Below are 17,902 nucleotides of genomic sequence, written 5' to 3'. Positions count from 1 at the left end.
ACGTGAGCATTTTAGGTGAAAAGACAGGAAGGATTTAACTCAAATTCCACAAATGCAATGTTAATCCCAATGCTGTATTTAGACTAGTGGGGCTGCATAGAACATAATATTGTAAAGAGTTATTTTTCTGGACTTCCCCTTTAAAGTTGGCGGGAATGATAAAAACACTATTTCCTATGGTGTGTGAAATTTAGAAGATATTTATGTTCACTTTACAGGGACCTTAAATCCAGCAACAATGAGGATGCTCAGCATGATTCACGATTTGTAAGCAAAAATGACAGAGGTTGGCGCATCTGTGAGTCGTTTCACTCACTGTGCAATCACGTTGTGTTGAGGAATCTCGACTACTTTGGGCTACTACAAATGAAGCCTGTTATGGGGCTGAGGAGTGACTTGACCATGTGACAATGTGAGCATTGTGGCCGGCTGCTCCATGCGCATCAAAGAGGTGATTAAGTTGCAGGCTGCAAGGGGACAATACTGCTTTTTACAGGGGGAACAGAGGAGTCACTCACTGCGCCGCGGCAGTGCTCGGACAAGTGAGACACATCTGCGCTTTAAAGCCATGTGCTGATACAAACAAAAAGGTTTTACTTTGCAGTCGATTTATTTTATGGCGCTATACAAGTGCAGTCCATATATATATATATTACACTTCCCATCAGGAAAAGTTGACTAAAAAGGCCACAAATGCACCTCATTGTGTCTGCGTTTGACAATTTGCCCATTGCACAAAGATAGTTATTATGACGTACAATCATTTTGTATTCATTCATTTTACACATGCTACTTATTCAGTGACGCGTTTGTCCTTGGAGTCAATAAATGAAACAACAATAAAAAGACGGATCCACCTCTGATTGGTGGAGAACTCCATGCCCCGGCCAATCACGTCAGCCCTTCTGGGAGGGATGTTCCTGCTCAAAATAGAATGACACTTGTTGGCTGTTTTCATCAACTCAATTGGCGCGTTTATCTGGTGTTTTTACACATTCGACCGTTAACACGAAGGACTTCCCCTGAGGAGACGAATGATGAAGTCAACGCTCTGAAGTCAAGTAAGCATTAGGTTTACGTCGACTGATGTGATATGGTGATACTTTAGTAAACAGTATCAACATGAGCCAGTGGCTAGTCATTTTAGTGTCTGTGACATTGCTGTGGAGTTTACAAGCAACATTCACTCAAACACACGATGGTAAGTGAGCTGTTTTTTTCCCCCTTTAAACTGACAACCTTCTTTCATATTCTTTACTTTAGATGCCATTGCACTTTTCTGCGCTCTCCCTCTGAGCTTCTTTGTGCTGTTATTACTCAGCGTTAATCAAGCGCACTAATGCGACCAGCCCTTGATAAACTGCTAGTGATGAATGGAAGCAATAAAAAATCCCCCTGTGCAGAATTTCCAAGGGCAACTCGTCCTTTTTAACCAGACAACATGCGATCTAGCAGTGATAGTTTCTTTACTTTACAAAGTGGTGACAGCTAGATGACATTATTATTTGATTGCTTTTCATACATGGAATAATGGTTTCACCTACAAATTGGAAAGGCTTCATCAAGACACTTTTCAGGCAGTATTTCAGTATCAAAACATGCTGTACTTATTGCAGCTTTTTTAAGCCATGTCCCTTGAAACATTCGTCCATGTAGTGTATAAATAAATAATACTTTAATCAATGATGACAGAGACTATATGACAATAAACCAATCAATATACTGTCTGTTGAGAAGCGCCTGTACTTAATATAGAAAAAACACAGCAGATTGTCTAGCTTGGATTTTCAAACCTAGAATATCTCTCCCAAGATGACAGGAGATGTTGCTTTTTCTTGACTGATGCAATTATATTTGCGCAGACATGATTGCTGCTCGCTAAGAGATTGTTTGCGTGTGTCTTCTTCCGTTTATGATATTTCCCTCCCCACTGCCAGAAGAGACGACTCACACACGCGCCTTTGTCTTTTGCTATGATCTCAGCAGCACAGCCCGTCATCTCAGCCACACATATACTGTATGGAGCCCCGTGCGCACACACACAAGTACTGTCACTGCGCTGAGAGAGACAGAGAGAGACACTGTCCACATTTATAGCTTCGTCACAATAAGAACTTTGTATGAGAGAAGCCCTTTCTTCTCGACCCTGAGTCCTCGATTCCGTCAGCCTGAGGCCTGGACTACTCTGTGTGTCCAAGTGATGGACTACGGTTTTACTCTTCTGCATATTCTTCAACCAGCAGCGGCACTCACAACAAAATACCGCACTCATCAATGGGTCCCACACTTACTGTAAATTGTGCTCGAAGTCAGGAGACTGTGAATGATTTGACTTTGTGACAAAAATGCGCAGCTGTGTTCTATACGGCATGTAGCATTTCCATTTCCTAAAAGGAAACAACTGACCTGAGTACAGTATAGTATGAAGGCCGAAAGAAGCTTGGTCATCTTCTGTATGGATCACGTGGACTGAAAGAGGAAATATAGTTGCAAGTTGTCCACGTACATGTGATATGCTATATTGCTGCGACTCAGTGGCAGAAGTTAACGGAAAAAAAGGAAAGGACCGAAAGTTGAACCTTGTGGGACACCAAACGGTGTGTGTGCATATTTTGTTGAAAGTGTGGTGTTTGTACTCTCTGTGTGTTTTTTCATACATTTAAAACTGTCATAGTGTACACTGTTTTCATTGGTACAGTGAAGTGGTTGGGCATCTGATTTTCATGAATTCCCACACATTGCCCCATCAGCACTACAGCACCCGGCCCAATCCTGAACAGGGTAAACAGTTGAAAAGTGGATGGATGGATGATTACATATGGAGGCAGCAGTACCTCAGTCAATAAAAACATGGCTTGAAGATGGAGAAAATATGGGACTTGGGGCTGACTGTGAGAGATCGCAGTGACCTTTTGCAAGGCATTGCCTGCCGCAAACTGCTCAGATGTGCAGCACTGTTTGCTTTGATTTAGATTTTTGTCCTGTAATGCATCATGCATGTGTGTCTTTTTTCTATGGTGTGTGTTAGTGGTGTGTCTTGGTACCCAGAATGGACTGAGCTCCACAGGCTCACAGGAGAATCAATACAACCTGATCAAGGAGCGCTACGACAGCTGTGAAATCATCATGGGGAACCTCGAAGTCACACAGATTGAGAGCAACTGGGACTTCTCTTTTCTTAAGGTACGAAAACAATGCAGAGTGGTGTAGGACAATGGTTGCCACTCTTCTCCTGGGTGCCTCCTTTCTGCCGACTATGCCCCAAAAGACAGCAGGCCTACTGTAAATCAAGCTGTCTTGTCTTCAGCTGTTTTGTTTCACGAGCCTTTTCTACCCCCACGCAGACAATCCGTGAGGTGACTGGCTACGTGCTCATCGCCATGAATCACTTCCGGGAAATTCCCCTGGAGCAACTGCGGGTCATCAGAGGAAGCAGCCTTTACGAAAGGCGCTTTGCCCTCTCTGTTTTCTTCAACTATCCAAAGGACGGTTCCAATGGCCTGCGCCAGCTCGGCCTCGCCAATCTGACAGGTGACAACAGAAACGGCACGTGGTGAAGGAGGAAGCACAGACTCCGAATATAACATAGAGCTGTTTTAAAATAAGGTTTAATGCACTCCAGTGAGGACAATGATTGTATCAAACAATTAACAAGCGCCATCATATTAGTAAGCACACAATGTGCCAATTAAACGCTGTTGACAAGAATGAAAAACACATCTGGCTTTTGTTTTCTCTGCGAACAAGCTAGGCTATGTCAGTTTGAGGTCGTACCAGGTTTGGTTTCGCCATTGTAGCTCTGATGTCATTCAGTAACTGTATTTCTTACTCGCCTTCCTTCTTCACCTTCTTCTATACTGTATCTGCATTCATTTTATAATATATAATACATGCTTATTATTTATCTCATTTGTAAGTAATTTAGTAACAATGTTAAAAGTAGACTATATGTGACGTTATTTTATTAATATTACTTTATTATTATATTATTTACCCTATGTTAAATATAGTACGGTATCTATTTTTAAATATTTTCATTTAAAATAAATCAATGAACACGTTTAATGGGATGAATAAAAAAAACAAAAGAAACGCAAAAAGAAGATTTCAATTTAAATAGACACATATAAGGAGAAAAAAACAAGAGCCAAATGAATGCAACAACTATGACAGGACAACATGCTGAGAGTTAACCAGTCTGCTCTTTTCTTGCAGAGATTTTGGAGGGAGGAGTTCAGATCATTAACAATAAATACTTGAGTTATAGTCCCTGGGTCTACTGGCAAGATATAATCAGGGACAGCAATGCTCCTATTGACATCTACTACAATGGCCAGAGAGGTTTGGACAGCTCTTTGAACAAATGAAATGAACTGGTTTTATTGGTGTGCATTGTGCGCTAAGTGCATGGTTGTGCTTCTCGCTGTCTCAGGGCCATGCCACAAATCCTGTGGGGATTATTGCTGGGGGCCAAATGAGAAGCAGTGTCAGATCTGTGAGTGCACAATTGCTCCCATTCTCTTTTTAGCCTTGCCGGTGACCTTTCGGGTTTCCTTCCATTTCCACCGCATCCTTCGTCTCGTAAGGGCATACATAGCATTCCTACAAAAAGGCGGAACACACGGCTGTTACTGAGCTCACGTCAACTTTTGGCTGCCCCTCCTGTTTGTTTCAGTGACCAAGACGGTGTGCGCTCCGCAGTGTAATGGCCGTTGTTTTGGGACCAGCCCCAGGGACTGCTGTCACATTGAGTGTGCAGCAGGATGCACAGGCCCTCTGGATGTCGACTGTTTTGTAAGTGTTGAAGTCACTACCTGGGGCGGCCAATTTGTCACTTCTGTTGACTGAAAATGACACCACGACTGCTCAGGGCTCCGGTAACCCTGAGTAGTTGCGATGTCATTTTCAACGACCAATCACGGCTCAGCTTTAGAAAACATGCGAGCTGTGATTGGTCGTTACCTGAGCCTTGCAAAGTTGTGATGTCATTTTCAGTGGACAAAAATGACAAAATGGCGGCCGCCCGAGATGGCTAAAAAGGGGTGGATTTTGCTGCTTAACTCATATTCTACAGAGGCGATAATCAGAATGCCGTGTTTCAACTAGTGAGCCTGCTGGGAACATATTTTTGAAAAAAACATGTTTGGGTTGATTTCCCTCTTTAAAGGAAATCAAACTATGAGACGTACAGTATGATAGTTTGCTTACAAATGACTTAATTGTGGCAAGAACCTCAGCGATCACTGATGGCACCACAAGTCCTTACATAACAAAGGCAAACAGTAAATGCCTTGAATGATTATTTTAGCCTTTTTCCCCAACACTTTTTGAATTGTCAGCCAAAAAGAAGACATTATGGCAGAGAAATTGCTTCCATGGGATATGAAACGGTGGTCATAATTTACATGTCAACAACTTAAGGTCATTCAAATACAGATGAAGCTAACAGGCTAGATGCTAGTCACTATGTTTTGCTACATTACTCAGAGACAATCCAACCAACCGTTGTTGACATCCTGTACATGTGAGAACATTTCTGCCACAAATGTGATGATGGAAGTTTAGTTCTCTTTTTGTCCCATATGTCTTGCCGTCAACTTTTTACAACAGCTACTCAATTTATTCTCCTCACATGTGGATTGTTCAGGATTTGTTTATTCATTTTTTCCCTTTTTTTTTAAGGGAATTGAAAAATACTTGAACCATATATCTAAAACCCAAACAAAACAGGTTTGGTCATCATTCCGGGTCCTCTTCTGTGGAAGGCCATCACTTTCTGCCACCCAGAAGTACCTTGGCGCCTATTGTTTACAAATATGTTGTAGGTGTATTTAGACCCTCTCATGTAGCTATGTATGTTAGAAATACCTCTTTTCTACACCACAACAAAAATAAAAAATATTCTCATGTCAGTGTTAAGCATACCTGAAAATTCAATCATTAGATTGTGCCGTAAATGACGTGTCCAGTGAGCGTCTATTCTCCATTTGTGTGTGCGTAGGCATGTCGCCATTTCAACGACTCTGGAGCCTGCGTGCCTCAGTGTCCACAAGCTCTCATCTATAACAAGCAGACTTTTCAGATGGAGACCAACCCCAATGCCAAATATCAATATGGATCCATTTGTGTCTCTCAGTGCCCCAGTGAGTGCGCTGTGATATACGCAATTAACATCATAACCAATCATTATTTGGTCCGACTTTGATTGTGCCCTTTTCATGTCAACCACTGCCACTTGTAGTTCATTTTGTGGTGGACGGGAGCTCCTGTGTGAGCGTCTGTCCTCCAGACAAGATGGAGGTGGAGCGATCTGGACACAGACGTTGCGAGCCCTGCACTGGACTCTGCCCTAAAGGTTCGACTCTGACAAATACTCCAATTGCCTGGTGGGCAAGAAAACGTGGTGATCTTGTCATGGTGTTTTCCTGCCTCCTGACAGTATGTGAAGGCACAGGTGCCGAACACCGGCAGACTGTGGACTCCAGTAACATAGACAGCTTCATCAACTGCACCAAAATCCAAGGAAGTCTTCATTTCTTGGTCACAGGCATCCTCGGGTACGTCCCGATGTGTTTCGCGGCCGCGATGCAAGTACTGTGTCAGGTTATCAAAGAAAAACAAGATGGTGGCTCTTTTAGTGTTTCTATTTGGCCTCCTCAGAGACGACTTCAAGAAGATCCCACCTCTGGATGCTAAGAAGCTGGAAGTGTTCCGCACCGTTCGAGAGATAACAGGTACACTGCGTAAACAAAACCACCTGTGATGTGGTTACAACGGGCGTCTGTGTTGAATTTGCAGATATCCTAAACATCCAGTCGTGGCCAAAAGAGCTCAGTGATTTGTCCGTTTTTTCGAGTCTCACCACCATTCAAGGGAGGTCACTTTACAAGTAAGTGCTGTTGACATTTTTATGTCACAGGGTGTTTCTATGTGTGCGTGACACATGACATCATTTGTGGTCAGGAAAAGCACAACTGGTTGTGGAAGTCAACCCAAACATATATTTTTTCTACAATATGTTCTATGCAGGCCAACTAGTTGTAACACAGCATTCTGATTAATATTGTGTTTGAGGAATATGAGTTAAGCAACAAAATGCACCCGTTGTTAGCCATCTCTTAGGGCGGCCATTTTGTCACTTCTGTCGACTGAAAATGACGTCACACACCCTAAGGTCTTAGCTCCCAACCAATCACACACAGCTCAGCTTCAGAAAACTGGTGAGCCGTGATTGGTTCGTTACCTGAGCCCTGGGTAGTTGTGATGACATTTTCAGTCGACAGAAGTGACAAAATGGCCATCCGCCGGGGTGGCTAAAAATGGGTGGATCTTGCTGCCTAAATCAACCCAAACATTTTTTTTTCAATAATATGTTCTATGCAGGCGCACTAGTTGAAACACGGCATTCTGATAAATATTGTGTTTGTGGAATGTCAAAATGACATCACAGTTGCTCAGGGTTCAGGTCACGACCAATCATGGCTCAGCTTCAGAAAACTGGTCAGCCGTGATTGGACGTTACCTGAGCCCTGAGCAACTGTGATGTCATTATCCATCGACAGAAGTGACAAAATGGCCGCCCCCACAGATGGCTAAAAACGGGTGGATTAACTCTTATTCCAAAAACGCAATATTTATCAGAATGCCTTGTTTCAACTAGGGGGCCTGCATAGAACATAATCTTGAAAAAAATGTTTGGGTTGATTTACAATGAATTATGTCGTGAATAGAACATTTCTAAAATCTTTGCGAAAGGGTGGAAAGGAGGAATGGATCTAAATAAATATACTGCATGCAAATGAACATTAATAAATAACTGTTGCCCCAACCATGTTGAAATGATCATCACGATCATCAGTGCACCACACCACTGTATGTTAGTGCAGTAAGAAAACCGAAAACAGTCTACTTCATATGATGTAGCTGATATTTTTGCCATTATGCCCTTCAAAATTCTTGTCAGTATCCACAAAACAGTCACACAACATTTGATGAATTCAAAATATTTCCTCCAACCAGGCGCTTTTCCCTGATGGTGATGCGCATCTCCACCCTCACCTCGCTGGGTCTGCGCTCCCTGCGAGAGATCAGCGACGGCAGCGTGTACATCAGCCAGAACGCCAAGCTGTGCTACCACCACACGGTGAACTGGGCCAAGCTGTTCACGGGGCGCCGACTCCGAGTCAACAGCATCGGCAGCAATAGGCCACTGGCAGAATGCGGTGAGTGAAGTCGGCTGCGTGGCTGTGTTTGTCTTCTTCGATCATTGGGGAACAAAATGTTTTGGCATTCTTTGTCGTTACAGTTGCTGAGGGCCATGTGTGTGACGCGCTGTGTTCAAGCTCCGGGTGCTGGGGCCCGGGCCCGGACAAGTGTCTCTCCTGTAGGAACTACAGCCGAAATGGCACATGTGTGGACAGCTGTCATTTTGTTGCTGGGTCAGTACATACATGTATACACCACTCCCAAAAAGGTTTGGGATATTGGCTTTCGGGAGAAATTTCATAATGAACATAAAATGCATAATAACCTTGTAATGTGAAGCTAATTTGATCTTCTCTGAACATTTCTTCTGTGCACTTTTCCACGCTTTAATGTTTCATCTAGTTTTTGTGCCTGTAGTGAATTTTGGCATTCAGCTCCTACACTGAAAAAAAATGGTGTTGAATTTACTCAATTTTATTTTGTCAAGTGGTTGCACAAAATAAAATCACCTGGATCCAGATACATTTTTAAGGAGATGTATAGATAAATACTTAAGAAATCTATCTAGATTCAGATGATTATATTTCGTGCAACCACTTGATGAAATAAAATTGAGTACACTCAATACAGTATTACATTGTTCTCAGTGTAGTCTACTTTGAGTAAACTCTACATCTACTAAAATATATGTAAAAAAAATGTATCTGGATCCAGATGATTTTTTTTGTGCAAGCACCTGTCAAAATATAATTGAGTAAATTCAACCAAAACTTTTTTCACTGTACACTGAAAAAATGTTGTGCATTGCTTACTCAACTTTATTTTTTCAAGTGGTGGCACAAAATATAATCATTTGAAGCCAGATACATTTTTTTTTAAGTAGACTATACATTTACTTAAAAAATGTATCTGGTTCCAGATGATTTTGTTTTGTGCAACCACCTGTCGAAATATAATTGACTAAATTCAACCAAAACCTTTTTTATTGTAGTTAGAGAAGTGCATGTTGTGCAATAACTATTGAAACGTTGAACTGTTAAACATTTGCTTATGAAGTCTACCTATAAAGTTTAGAATGCATTTTAGGGTCAGCCTGAACTTTCTCCCCAAACTATCACAACAAACCTTTTGTGATTAGTGTTTGCCGGGTAATGTCGTTAATGAACCTACCTGCCTAATTTGGACTTTTTCAGATCTTCAAGGGAATTTGCGAGGGCTGACGGAGAATGTGTTGCGTGTCACTCCGAGTGTAAACATCTGCATGGGAAGGCCAGCTGCACAGGGCCGGTAGGCGCTTTTGCTGGATATCCATCATGGCGGCAAACCTTCAGCTGAAAAGCTAGATTCCATGCAGAGGAACCTCTCATCTGTTCTGTCACACTGGCTGACTTCCACATTGATCTCATTTTAAAACCATGCATTTTGCTAATGCTAAATATGAAGTATTATTTTGTTACAGGCTCAAGGAACAAACTCGCCTTCATAAAATGCATAGGCCATTTTTTTAAAGATATCATTAACTGTTATAATATTGTAAAGTAATAACCGCAGTAATATAAATGTCAAATAAAGTCAAATTGCTTCTTTTAAGAAGGGGCACAGACGTGTTTGCAAAGGGTAGTGTAACACCTATTGGCGTTTCAAAGGTATCTCTCAAATCAGTAAGTGTTGTGCCATGTGGCCCATTCTCAGTAAGGGAAAACTTCAATTAGGCTCTTATTAATTCATTGATAATCATATGAACAACCAGAAACTTCCCTCATGTGTTTTAGGAGGTTCCTTTTCTGGTTCACCATACTTTTCATCTTTGCTGGATTGATGGATTGAACTCCAAGTTGCAAATCGAATTCTAGTTATCAAACATGATACAAATCTGTGTTTGCATTTTGCAAACCACGCCTATGCACTGAAAAAAAAATATTTTGCATCATCAAGTGTTTGCTCGAAATAAAATCATTTGAATCCATATCGATTTTTTAAGCAGACCATACGTTGACTTTGAAAATGTGTCCGGATACAGACGATTTTATTTTGTGCAACCACTTGACAAAATAAAATTGAGTCAATTCAACCATCATTTTTTTTAGTGTGGGAATTTCCTCACACATAGAGTATACGCAGCCACTTAATTTCACTGGGTTCCCATCATTTTTGTCCCTTTTGCCACCTCTCTTTCTTTTAGGGTGCACATGAATGTGCGGCATGCGCCAACCTTCGGGACGGTCCACACTGCATGTCGTCTTGCCCCGCTGGGGTCAACGATGGCCAGAGGGGGCTCATCTTTAAGTATCCCAACAAGGAAGGTCACTGTGAACCGTGTCACCACAATTGCACCCAAGGGTGAGACTGGACACGCTGAGGTTATTTATTTTTTTTTGTTCATATATCATGAGCACCTCCCAAACTAAATGCATGCATGACTATTCCAGATGCTCAGGCCCTGGACTGAATGATTGCTTGGAGATTGTGAGACTGGCTGCTAGCAGGTGGGTTTCTCCCCTTGCATGGAGCTACACTGAAAAAAGTTTTTGGTTGAATTTATTTCATTTCGTCACATAATTGCATGAAATAAAATCATCTGGGTCCGGATACAAAGTAGACTAGACATCTACTTAAAAAATGTATCTGGATCTCAAATGATTTTATTTTGTGCAACCACTTGATGACACAAAATAGAGCAAATTCAACACACCATTTTTTTTTCAGTGTACTGTGCATTTCCTTTTCATTGCAAAATGACAGATGGTGACTTTGAATAAAGATCCAATACTGAAAATGTATCAAAAGTCAAGAAAGGTTGTCCCGCATGGGAGGAAGATCATAGTGAGGGTTGTGTCTAATATTCTGACTACCCAAAAGAGGTAACCAAAACGTAATCACATTAGACTTGATGAAGTCAAAATCCACTGAAGAAAATGCTGCATTGAATTGACTCAATTCTAATTCGTCAAGCGGTTGCACAAAATAAAATAATCTGAATCCAGATCCTGTACATTTTTAAGTAGACCATGTTTGTATATAATGTCATTAATTTAAGTAGACACGTATACATCTACTTTAAAAAAATGTATCTGGATCTCAGATGATTTTAGTTTGTGCAACCACCTGATGAAATAAAATTGAGTAAATTAAACATTTTTTCCCCCCTGTCAAAGCGTACATAATGTGAGCTACTCTTTGAGTTTTGTGTAACTTTTCTGCAGCTGCGTGACGGACATGCGTTTGATCGTATCTGGTCTCCTTGTCGCTACTGCCACATGAACCAAACCATGGCATCACGATCCAACTTTCCTCTGCGCTATTTCTGACCTTTTTGCCCCGTGTCCCCACCCTATCATCTCACCCTCTCCTTCGCTCTGAAGTGGCCAGATCACAGGCATCGCCTTAGGTGTGCCAGCTGGCTTGATATTCTGCCTGGTGTTGTTTTTCTTGGGCGTGCTGTACCACCGAGGCCTGGCCATCCGCCGCAAGAGAGCCATGAGGAGGTACCTTGAGAGTGGAGAGGTGAGTCAGTCCCACGAGGTCCCATTAGGTGCCTTGGCCTCCATAAATATACACTCACGCGAGGATTACTCCTGTGTCTTTGGCAGAGTTTTGAGCCGCTGGGACCCGGGGAGAAAGGAACCAAAGTTCACGCCCACATCCTGAAGCCGTCGGAGCTAAAAAAGCTCAAAGTGCTCGGTTCTGGTGTCTTTGGCACAGTGCACAGGGTACCCATCATCCGCTTGTCCTTTGGAGTAACAGGTGATGGATGCAGAGTGTATTAATACAGCTGCGTGTTTCTGTTTTGAAGGGGTTTTGGACTCCAGATGGAGAGACGGTGAAAATCCCGGTGGCCATCAAGACCATCCAGGACAGCGCCGGCCGCCAGACCTTCACCGAGATAACGGATGTGAGAATCACATGTCAGGACCCGTTTTGGCGTTGCTGACAAATTGACGATCGACTGTCGCAGTCCAACGTGTGCTGTCTCCATGCACTCCACAGCACATGCTGTCCATGGGCAGCCTGGACCATCCCTACATCGTGAGACTTTTGGGCATCTGTCCGGGGTCCGGTCTGCAGCTGGTCACCCAGCTCAGTTCATTGGGCTCCTTACTGGAGCACGTCAGGCAGCACAAGAACAGCCTGGGCCCCCAGCGCCTGCTCAACTGGTGTGTGCAAATTGCCAAAGTAAGCTCACATTAAGTCCACTCAATGTAGCGGGCCGGAGTGCACGGTGGTGACATGTTTTGGGGTCAGGGTATGTACTACCTGGAGGAGCACTGCGTGGTGCACAGGAACCTGGCGGCACGCAACATCCTATTGAAGAACAACTACCAGGTCCAGATCTCGGACTACGCCGTAGCAGATCTCCTTTTCCCTGACGACAAGAAATTCATCTACACCAACACTAAGGTGGTTGTCCGTTTCTCGTCGCCCGATTTTGTCGTCTGGTAACGGCATCACACCGTCTGCTATTGTGTCCTTGCCGCAGACTCCGATCAAATGGATGGCTCTGGAAAGCATCTTGTTCAGAAGATATACTCATCAAAGTGACGTGTGGAGTTTTGGTGAGCCCCTTGAGATGGTTAAAAACGGGGGGGATTTTGCTGCTTAACTCATATTCCACAAACGCAAAATTAATCAGAATGCCAAATTCCGACTAGTGGGCCTACTGGGAACATATTCTTGAAAAAAAAATGTGTTTGGGTTAGTTTCCATTTTAAGCTGTTTTCCCACGATTCAGTTTTTCTGATTCGAGGGTGTGGCTAAAATTGTGCCCCCCCACCACTGTATAAGAAATTGAGGGCGTTTGTTTGCATCGCAACATTTGTTCGATTAGACGGCGCAATTGTGATATGCACTTACAGTAGCTGCCTAGCTATGCCCACACCATAATAATGCATCTTCTCTTCAGATAGTTTGCTGACACTGTCAGCGTTAGAGCGCCCCGTTGTCAACCATGAGTGGACGCATATCATGCAGGGACTGCTGGAAGAGTGAAGGGAGATTTTTTTTTTTTTTTTTTTTTTTTTTTTTTTTTTTTTTAGTCTGACTTGACAGTTAGTGTGTGGACCAGGGATTCAGGCCAGCGTGGATGCTTTAGAGCGCCTTGTTGTCATCGCGCCGACCTGGTGAGCTATATTCCAGTCACTAGAGGCTTTTAAAGCAGGTATATTTTTTGGGCTTAAGCATGTGGTTATGTGTAGGCATAAGAAAGACGCTAGATGACACTATGCGAGGCTAATTTTTCAGGTTGAAGCAGTGTTTTTTGATTGACAGATGAGTGGGGCGGGGTTTCAGCCCATTCAGCGGACACACCCCCTGAGAGTGACGAGAATGGCTCGATTTTTCACGATTGTGAAGCCTCATTTTATGTTTGCTGATTCATATTTTTACCATTCAATTTTGGCAGTGTTGTTCACAATACTCTTCTCTGTGGGGTGCCAAATTTACAAGACATATTTATTATCAGCGGACATATTTTATTTTCATTTAATGTTGCTCACCACCCTCATCAGCAGATGTGATTTTCTCCAAAAACAAACAAAAATGTCTCTCTTGTTCTTTATGGCGCAGGAGTGACAGTGTGGGAGATGATGTCTTTTGGGGCCGAGCCCTACGGGTGGGCACAGGCCCAGGAAGTGCCGTGTCTGCTGGAGAAGGGCGAACGTCTGTCACAACCTCGCATCTGCACTATCGACGTCTACATGGTGATGGTCAAATGTGAGTGCCACTCAAGCGCATACGATCATGCGTGCAGGATGTGAAAGCGAGCCGTTTCCTGTCCAGGTTGGATGATTGATGAAAACATAAGGCCCACCTTCAAAGAGCTGGCAAGCGACTTCACACGCATGGCAAGAGACCCACCCAGATACCTCGTCATCAAGGTGAGGCGCTCATCGTTGGATTGACACACACTTTGAATCGACCAAAGCCTCAAATTTCCACTTGGTTTGATTCTGCAGCTGGAAGGAGAGGACACGACCTCGCGGGACGCCCGTCGCAGAGATTCTGAGCGAGGGCTGCTTGACCCAGATTTGGTGGACGAAGATGAAGACGCCCTGGAGGAAGGTTTGGCCACGCCCCCTCTGCAACATTCGCCCTCATGGAGTGTCGCTCGTTCAAGGATGAATTCCTACAGGGTAAGTGAGTGCGTTTCATCGGCGGGGCCTTTGTCATCGCCGGGTAACTAAGCACTTTCCTCATTCAATTGCAGAGCGGCGCCTCTCATGTCGGACCCGTCGGATACCTGCCGATGACTCCGAGTCCGGTGGAAAGTGTCCGTCAGGTTGGCTGCGTGCATACGCACGAGAATTTGGTAAGCATTTTGATTAAACATCATGCAGTCAATAATGTGGGGAAAAACACACATGAAGAAACATTCCCGTGTTGTGTATTTTGTTGATTAATAATGAAAATGATCTGGGCTAATGTATTCAAATAACGGTGTGTCATGTTTGTGCTTTACAGAAAAAAAATGCCATTTTATCTAATCAAAAATGTGAAAATATGTATCTCTGTATTTTGGAAGGTTTCATTTATGATTTTTGTCAGAGGGAGATGTATGCTTTTCGTTTAAAATGTTTATGGGTCACGTTAAAAAACTATACAGTATTTACCTTTGCACGTATGTGTAGTTTATGTGAATTATAATCTCAGATCATTTTTCTTTTAGTGTGACTACAAGAAAGGAGACCTTGTTCCTTTCTCACAGACATTTCTTTGTTTTTTTTTTTTAATGAATCTTATTTACTTAATTACTTTTACAAACTGTCAAACATTTTCCCTTGACACCAGCCAATGAGTTTTCCATGGGAGAAAGAAGCCATGATCATTTGTTGCCAAACTGGATAGTGGACCCAGGTCTATTTATTATTAAGGATTTTTCTTTAACTGTTTGTAATCATGTGAAATTGTGACTTTACTGACACCTATAGTATTGACAGTGTAGCGCTCAACTTTTTTCTTCTACTACTGAATCCTGAGAATGTGCGGACACTTTCGTTTTACCTTCTAAGACTTACATCGACCTCTCCTTTCTTTTAAAGTTGCGCTTCCAAAGGTCCCGCCGAAGCTCGGTGCGAACGCTGCCGGAAAGGTCAGAGGTCAAAGGGAGTGGCAGGGAGGCAGAGTGGCGTGACGAAGGCTTCAGGACTGGCGCTCCTCACAGGTCCCGGCTTGGCTCTGAAAGGGCTGCCCCTCGTGTACCCGGCAGCAGACACAGAAAGCTCTCCACGGCATCAAGTCCATCTTCATACAAGGCGTGGACACCCGGCGAGAAGGACAAAGACGAGGAGGGGGAGGAGGAGGCCGACCGCTACGGTTATGTCCTTCCTGGATCACCCAGCACACCAGAAAGAGGTAAGATACAAAATCCGAAGGACGCACGTGATTTGATTGGCAAAAATGCGACGTACTCCCTTTGCTTTTGTCATGCCTCACAGCTGCAAAAGTCACCCCGCGATTAAGCAAGGTGAAAAATTTGGCCCTGGAGTATGAGGTGATGAGCCACAAATGTGAAACTGGACTTTGCTCGACAAAAGACGACTTGCAGGGTGATACCCCGTCGCTGGCTCATGAAACGCCACCTTCTCCGACTGCTGTCACTCTTTCGCCTGCCCACGAGGACACCTCCACGCTGGTCCCAGCCACAGAGGGTCAGCGGGTAAACGACGGCCGCGGGGAGCATTTGGCAGACTCCGCGGAGAAACATCAGTTCAGTACGGACAAGCAGATCCAAGCGGTGGAGGAGCGCGCGCAGGCACCTCGGGGCAAAGGCAGGTACGAGTACATGGACATTCGCCGCTCGGACTCCACAGAGGAAGAGGCGCCTCCGCAGGGGAGACATGAAACATCTACAGCGGAGCCGGATGAAACATGCGAGGAAGAGGGGGCTCAATTAGGAGATGCGCGGGAGTGCAATCACACAAACAAACAACAAACACTTCCGGGGAGTGTCAGTAGCTGGCAGCAGCCAGATGTGCTCACAAATGAGGGAGAGGGCCAATACGAGGATATGGCCGCATTTGAAGGCACAGCCAGTGGGTGGGAGCAGAAGCTGCCGGTGAAGGGGCAGGTGGGCAGCGGCAGGTGCGCGGGCATCGGGGGATACATCAAGGTGTGCGCGGGCACGGGCGAGCCTGGCGGCAGGTCATCGTTTGACAACCCCGACTACTGGCACAGCAGACTGTTCCTCAAGCCAGATGCTGTGCGTACCTAATCATGTGGACTGGCCTCAAATGCTGCACTTGAGTGTGATGCTTTCTGTCGGAGCGTCAACAAATGGAATCAAAGTCAAGTCTCGTTTCACTCTGTGACGCTGCGTAAGACGATCAAGATCAAATCGAGCATGAACAGAATATTGATTTTGCAGAGATGAGCTAACAAACAGCATTTGTGTATATTGGCATTGTTGTACCTTGAATGATTACATAGATGGATGATTGCCGTCATTTTTTTGTTTCACTGATTGCTGTACAAAGACTGCTTTTTTTTTACACTGTTTTACACTTTTTTTTTACACTGTTTTATCACGTTTGTCAAATGAAACCCAAATATTGGCTTCCAGAAATGATCAGCCCATTGATTTCTTTACAAAATCCTAATTTCATTTAAATTGTTAAAGAACAGTACCAATTGACATTCAAATGTCTAATCATTGCATCTGAGAGAAGTGGTTAACACAAATCATGTGGAAACTTAGCAATAACCTCAAATGTTACATTCAGACTGAGCTTTGTCCTGATAAGAGCTTCTGAAGTCAACTGCATGCTTCACTTCCATTACCCTTGAAATATAGCACGTGTGTGTTTTATACAGGTAAAAATACAGCAAGTCTAAATAAGCATTAAAGTACAATGAAATAAAATACATTAAAATGAGCACTCAATAGTGCATTTTTTATACAAAAAGACCTCAACACAGCATGCTTATTTCCTTCATTTCCTTCCTTCTCTCATCCTACCTTCCTTCTATCCTGCCTGACATTGTTTCTTCCATTGCTTCCTTCCTTTTACTTTGATATCCTTGCTTCTGCCCTTTCCACCTTCATTTCTTCCTTGTCTTCCCTCCTCTCCCTTTGTTTTCTTCCTTCTTCCCTACCTTCATTCTTCCCTTCCACTTCCAGTCTTTCTTCACTCCTTCCCTCTCTGCACAATCCTTCCATCCTTCCTACCATCCTCATCCTGCCCTTACCTTACTTCCTTTCTTCCTCCTTTCTTTTTTTTCGTACTTTACTTTTTTAATACCATCCTTGTTTCCGTCCTTTCTACCCGCCGTTTATCCTTCCTTACTATTTTCTTTCCTCCCTCCTTTCCTTAAAATAAAGGGACAATGTGTAGAATGTTTTGATTTTTCAATGATAATTCGTTTTAAAAACGGATATTCGAAGGTGACAAACTTAGCGCACATAGTTCCTAAGCATCATGACTACAGCATGTGTAACGAATGCAATGCATTTACTTCATGACTTGAGAGGGAATGCCTAGAAGTCGTTTGTGATGACATTGTGCTTGCACCTTTGCTGAAGACTCTGTTAGTAGTCTTGCAACATCTGGTGTCTCTGAGGCACCGTAGTGCGTGTCCTTCAAAATGCACGCGCTTCCATTTTACGTCGCTGCATTCTATTAGTTGACCACTAGATAGCACTGAATTATAAATATCGTCCTTTTAAATAAAGTAATGTAATACGCGTATACCTGCTTGGGGGCCA

At 43.5% G+C, this 17,902-nt stretch overlaps 1 protein-coding gene across 2 annotated transcripts; it reads left to right on the top strand.

The window, feature by feature from the left end:
* Positions 1–1,024: 1,024 nt before the first annotated feature.
* erbb3b (erb-b2 receptor tyrosine kinase 3b) lies at positions 1,025–16,968 on the top strand. Of its 2 annotated transcripts, XM_086045300.1 has the most exons (29): positions 1,025–1,201; positions 3,029–3,183; positions 3,345–3,531; positions 4,216–4,341; positions 4,433–4,495; positions 4,676–4,794; positions 6,002–6,143; positions 6,242–6,355; positions 6,440–6,557; positions 6,661–6,734; positions 6,799–6,889; positions 8,020–8,222; positions 8,306–8,438; positions 9,399–9,492; positions 10,388–10,545; positions 10,635–10,691; positions 11,568–11,709; positions 11,796–11,915; positions 11,999–12,097; positions 12,193–12,378; positions 12,448–12,603; positions 12,683–12,758; positions 13,768–13,914; positions 13,981–14,078; positions 14,157–14,333; positions 14,408–14,509; positions 15,240–15,289; positions 15,362–15,552; positions 15,636–16,968. In XM_086045300.1, exons 1-29 carry the CDS (start codon positions 1,123–1,125, stop codon positions 16,409–16,411), a joined length of 4,233 nt encoding a protein of 1,410 aa, XP_085901426.1. In that variant the 5' UTR covers positions 1,025–1,122; the 3' UTR covers positions 16,412–16,968. The 2 variants fall into 2 exon arrangements, with proteins under 2 accessions (XP_085901426.1, XP_085901421.1); XM_086045295.1 differs by having other exon boundaries at positions 15,240–15,552.
* Positions 16,969–17,902: the final 934 nt, after the last annotated feature.

The sequence above is a fragment of the Filicampus tigris genome, chromosome 1 (assembly GCF_054856515.1).
Source record: "Filicampus tigris isolate MCC_2025a chromosome 1, RoL_Ftig_1.0, whole genome shotgun sequence".
Lineage (NCBI taxonomy): Eukaryota > Metazoa > Chordata > Actinopteri > Syngnathiformes > Syngnathidae > Filicampus > Filicampus tigris.
Note: the sequence above shows the minus strand (reverse complement) of the source record. Positions and strands in the feature narration are given on the sequence as shown.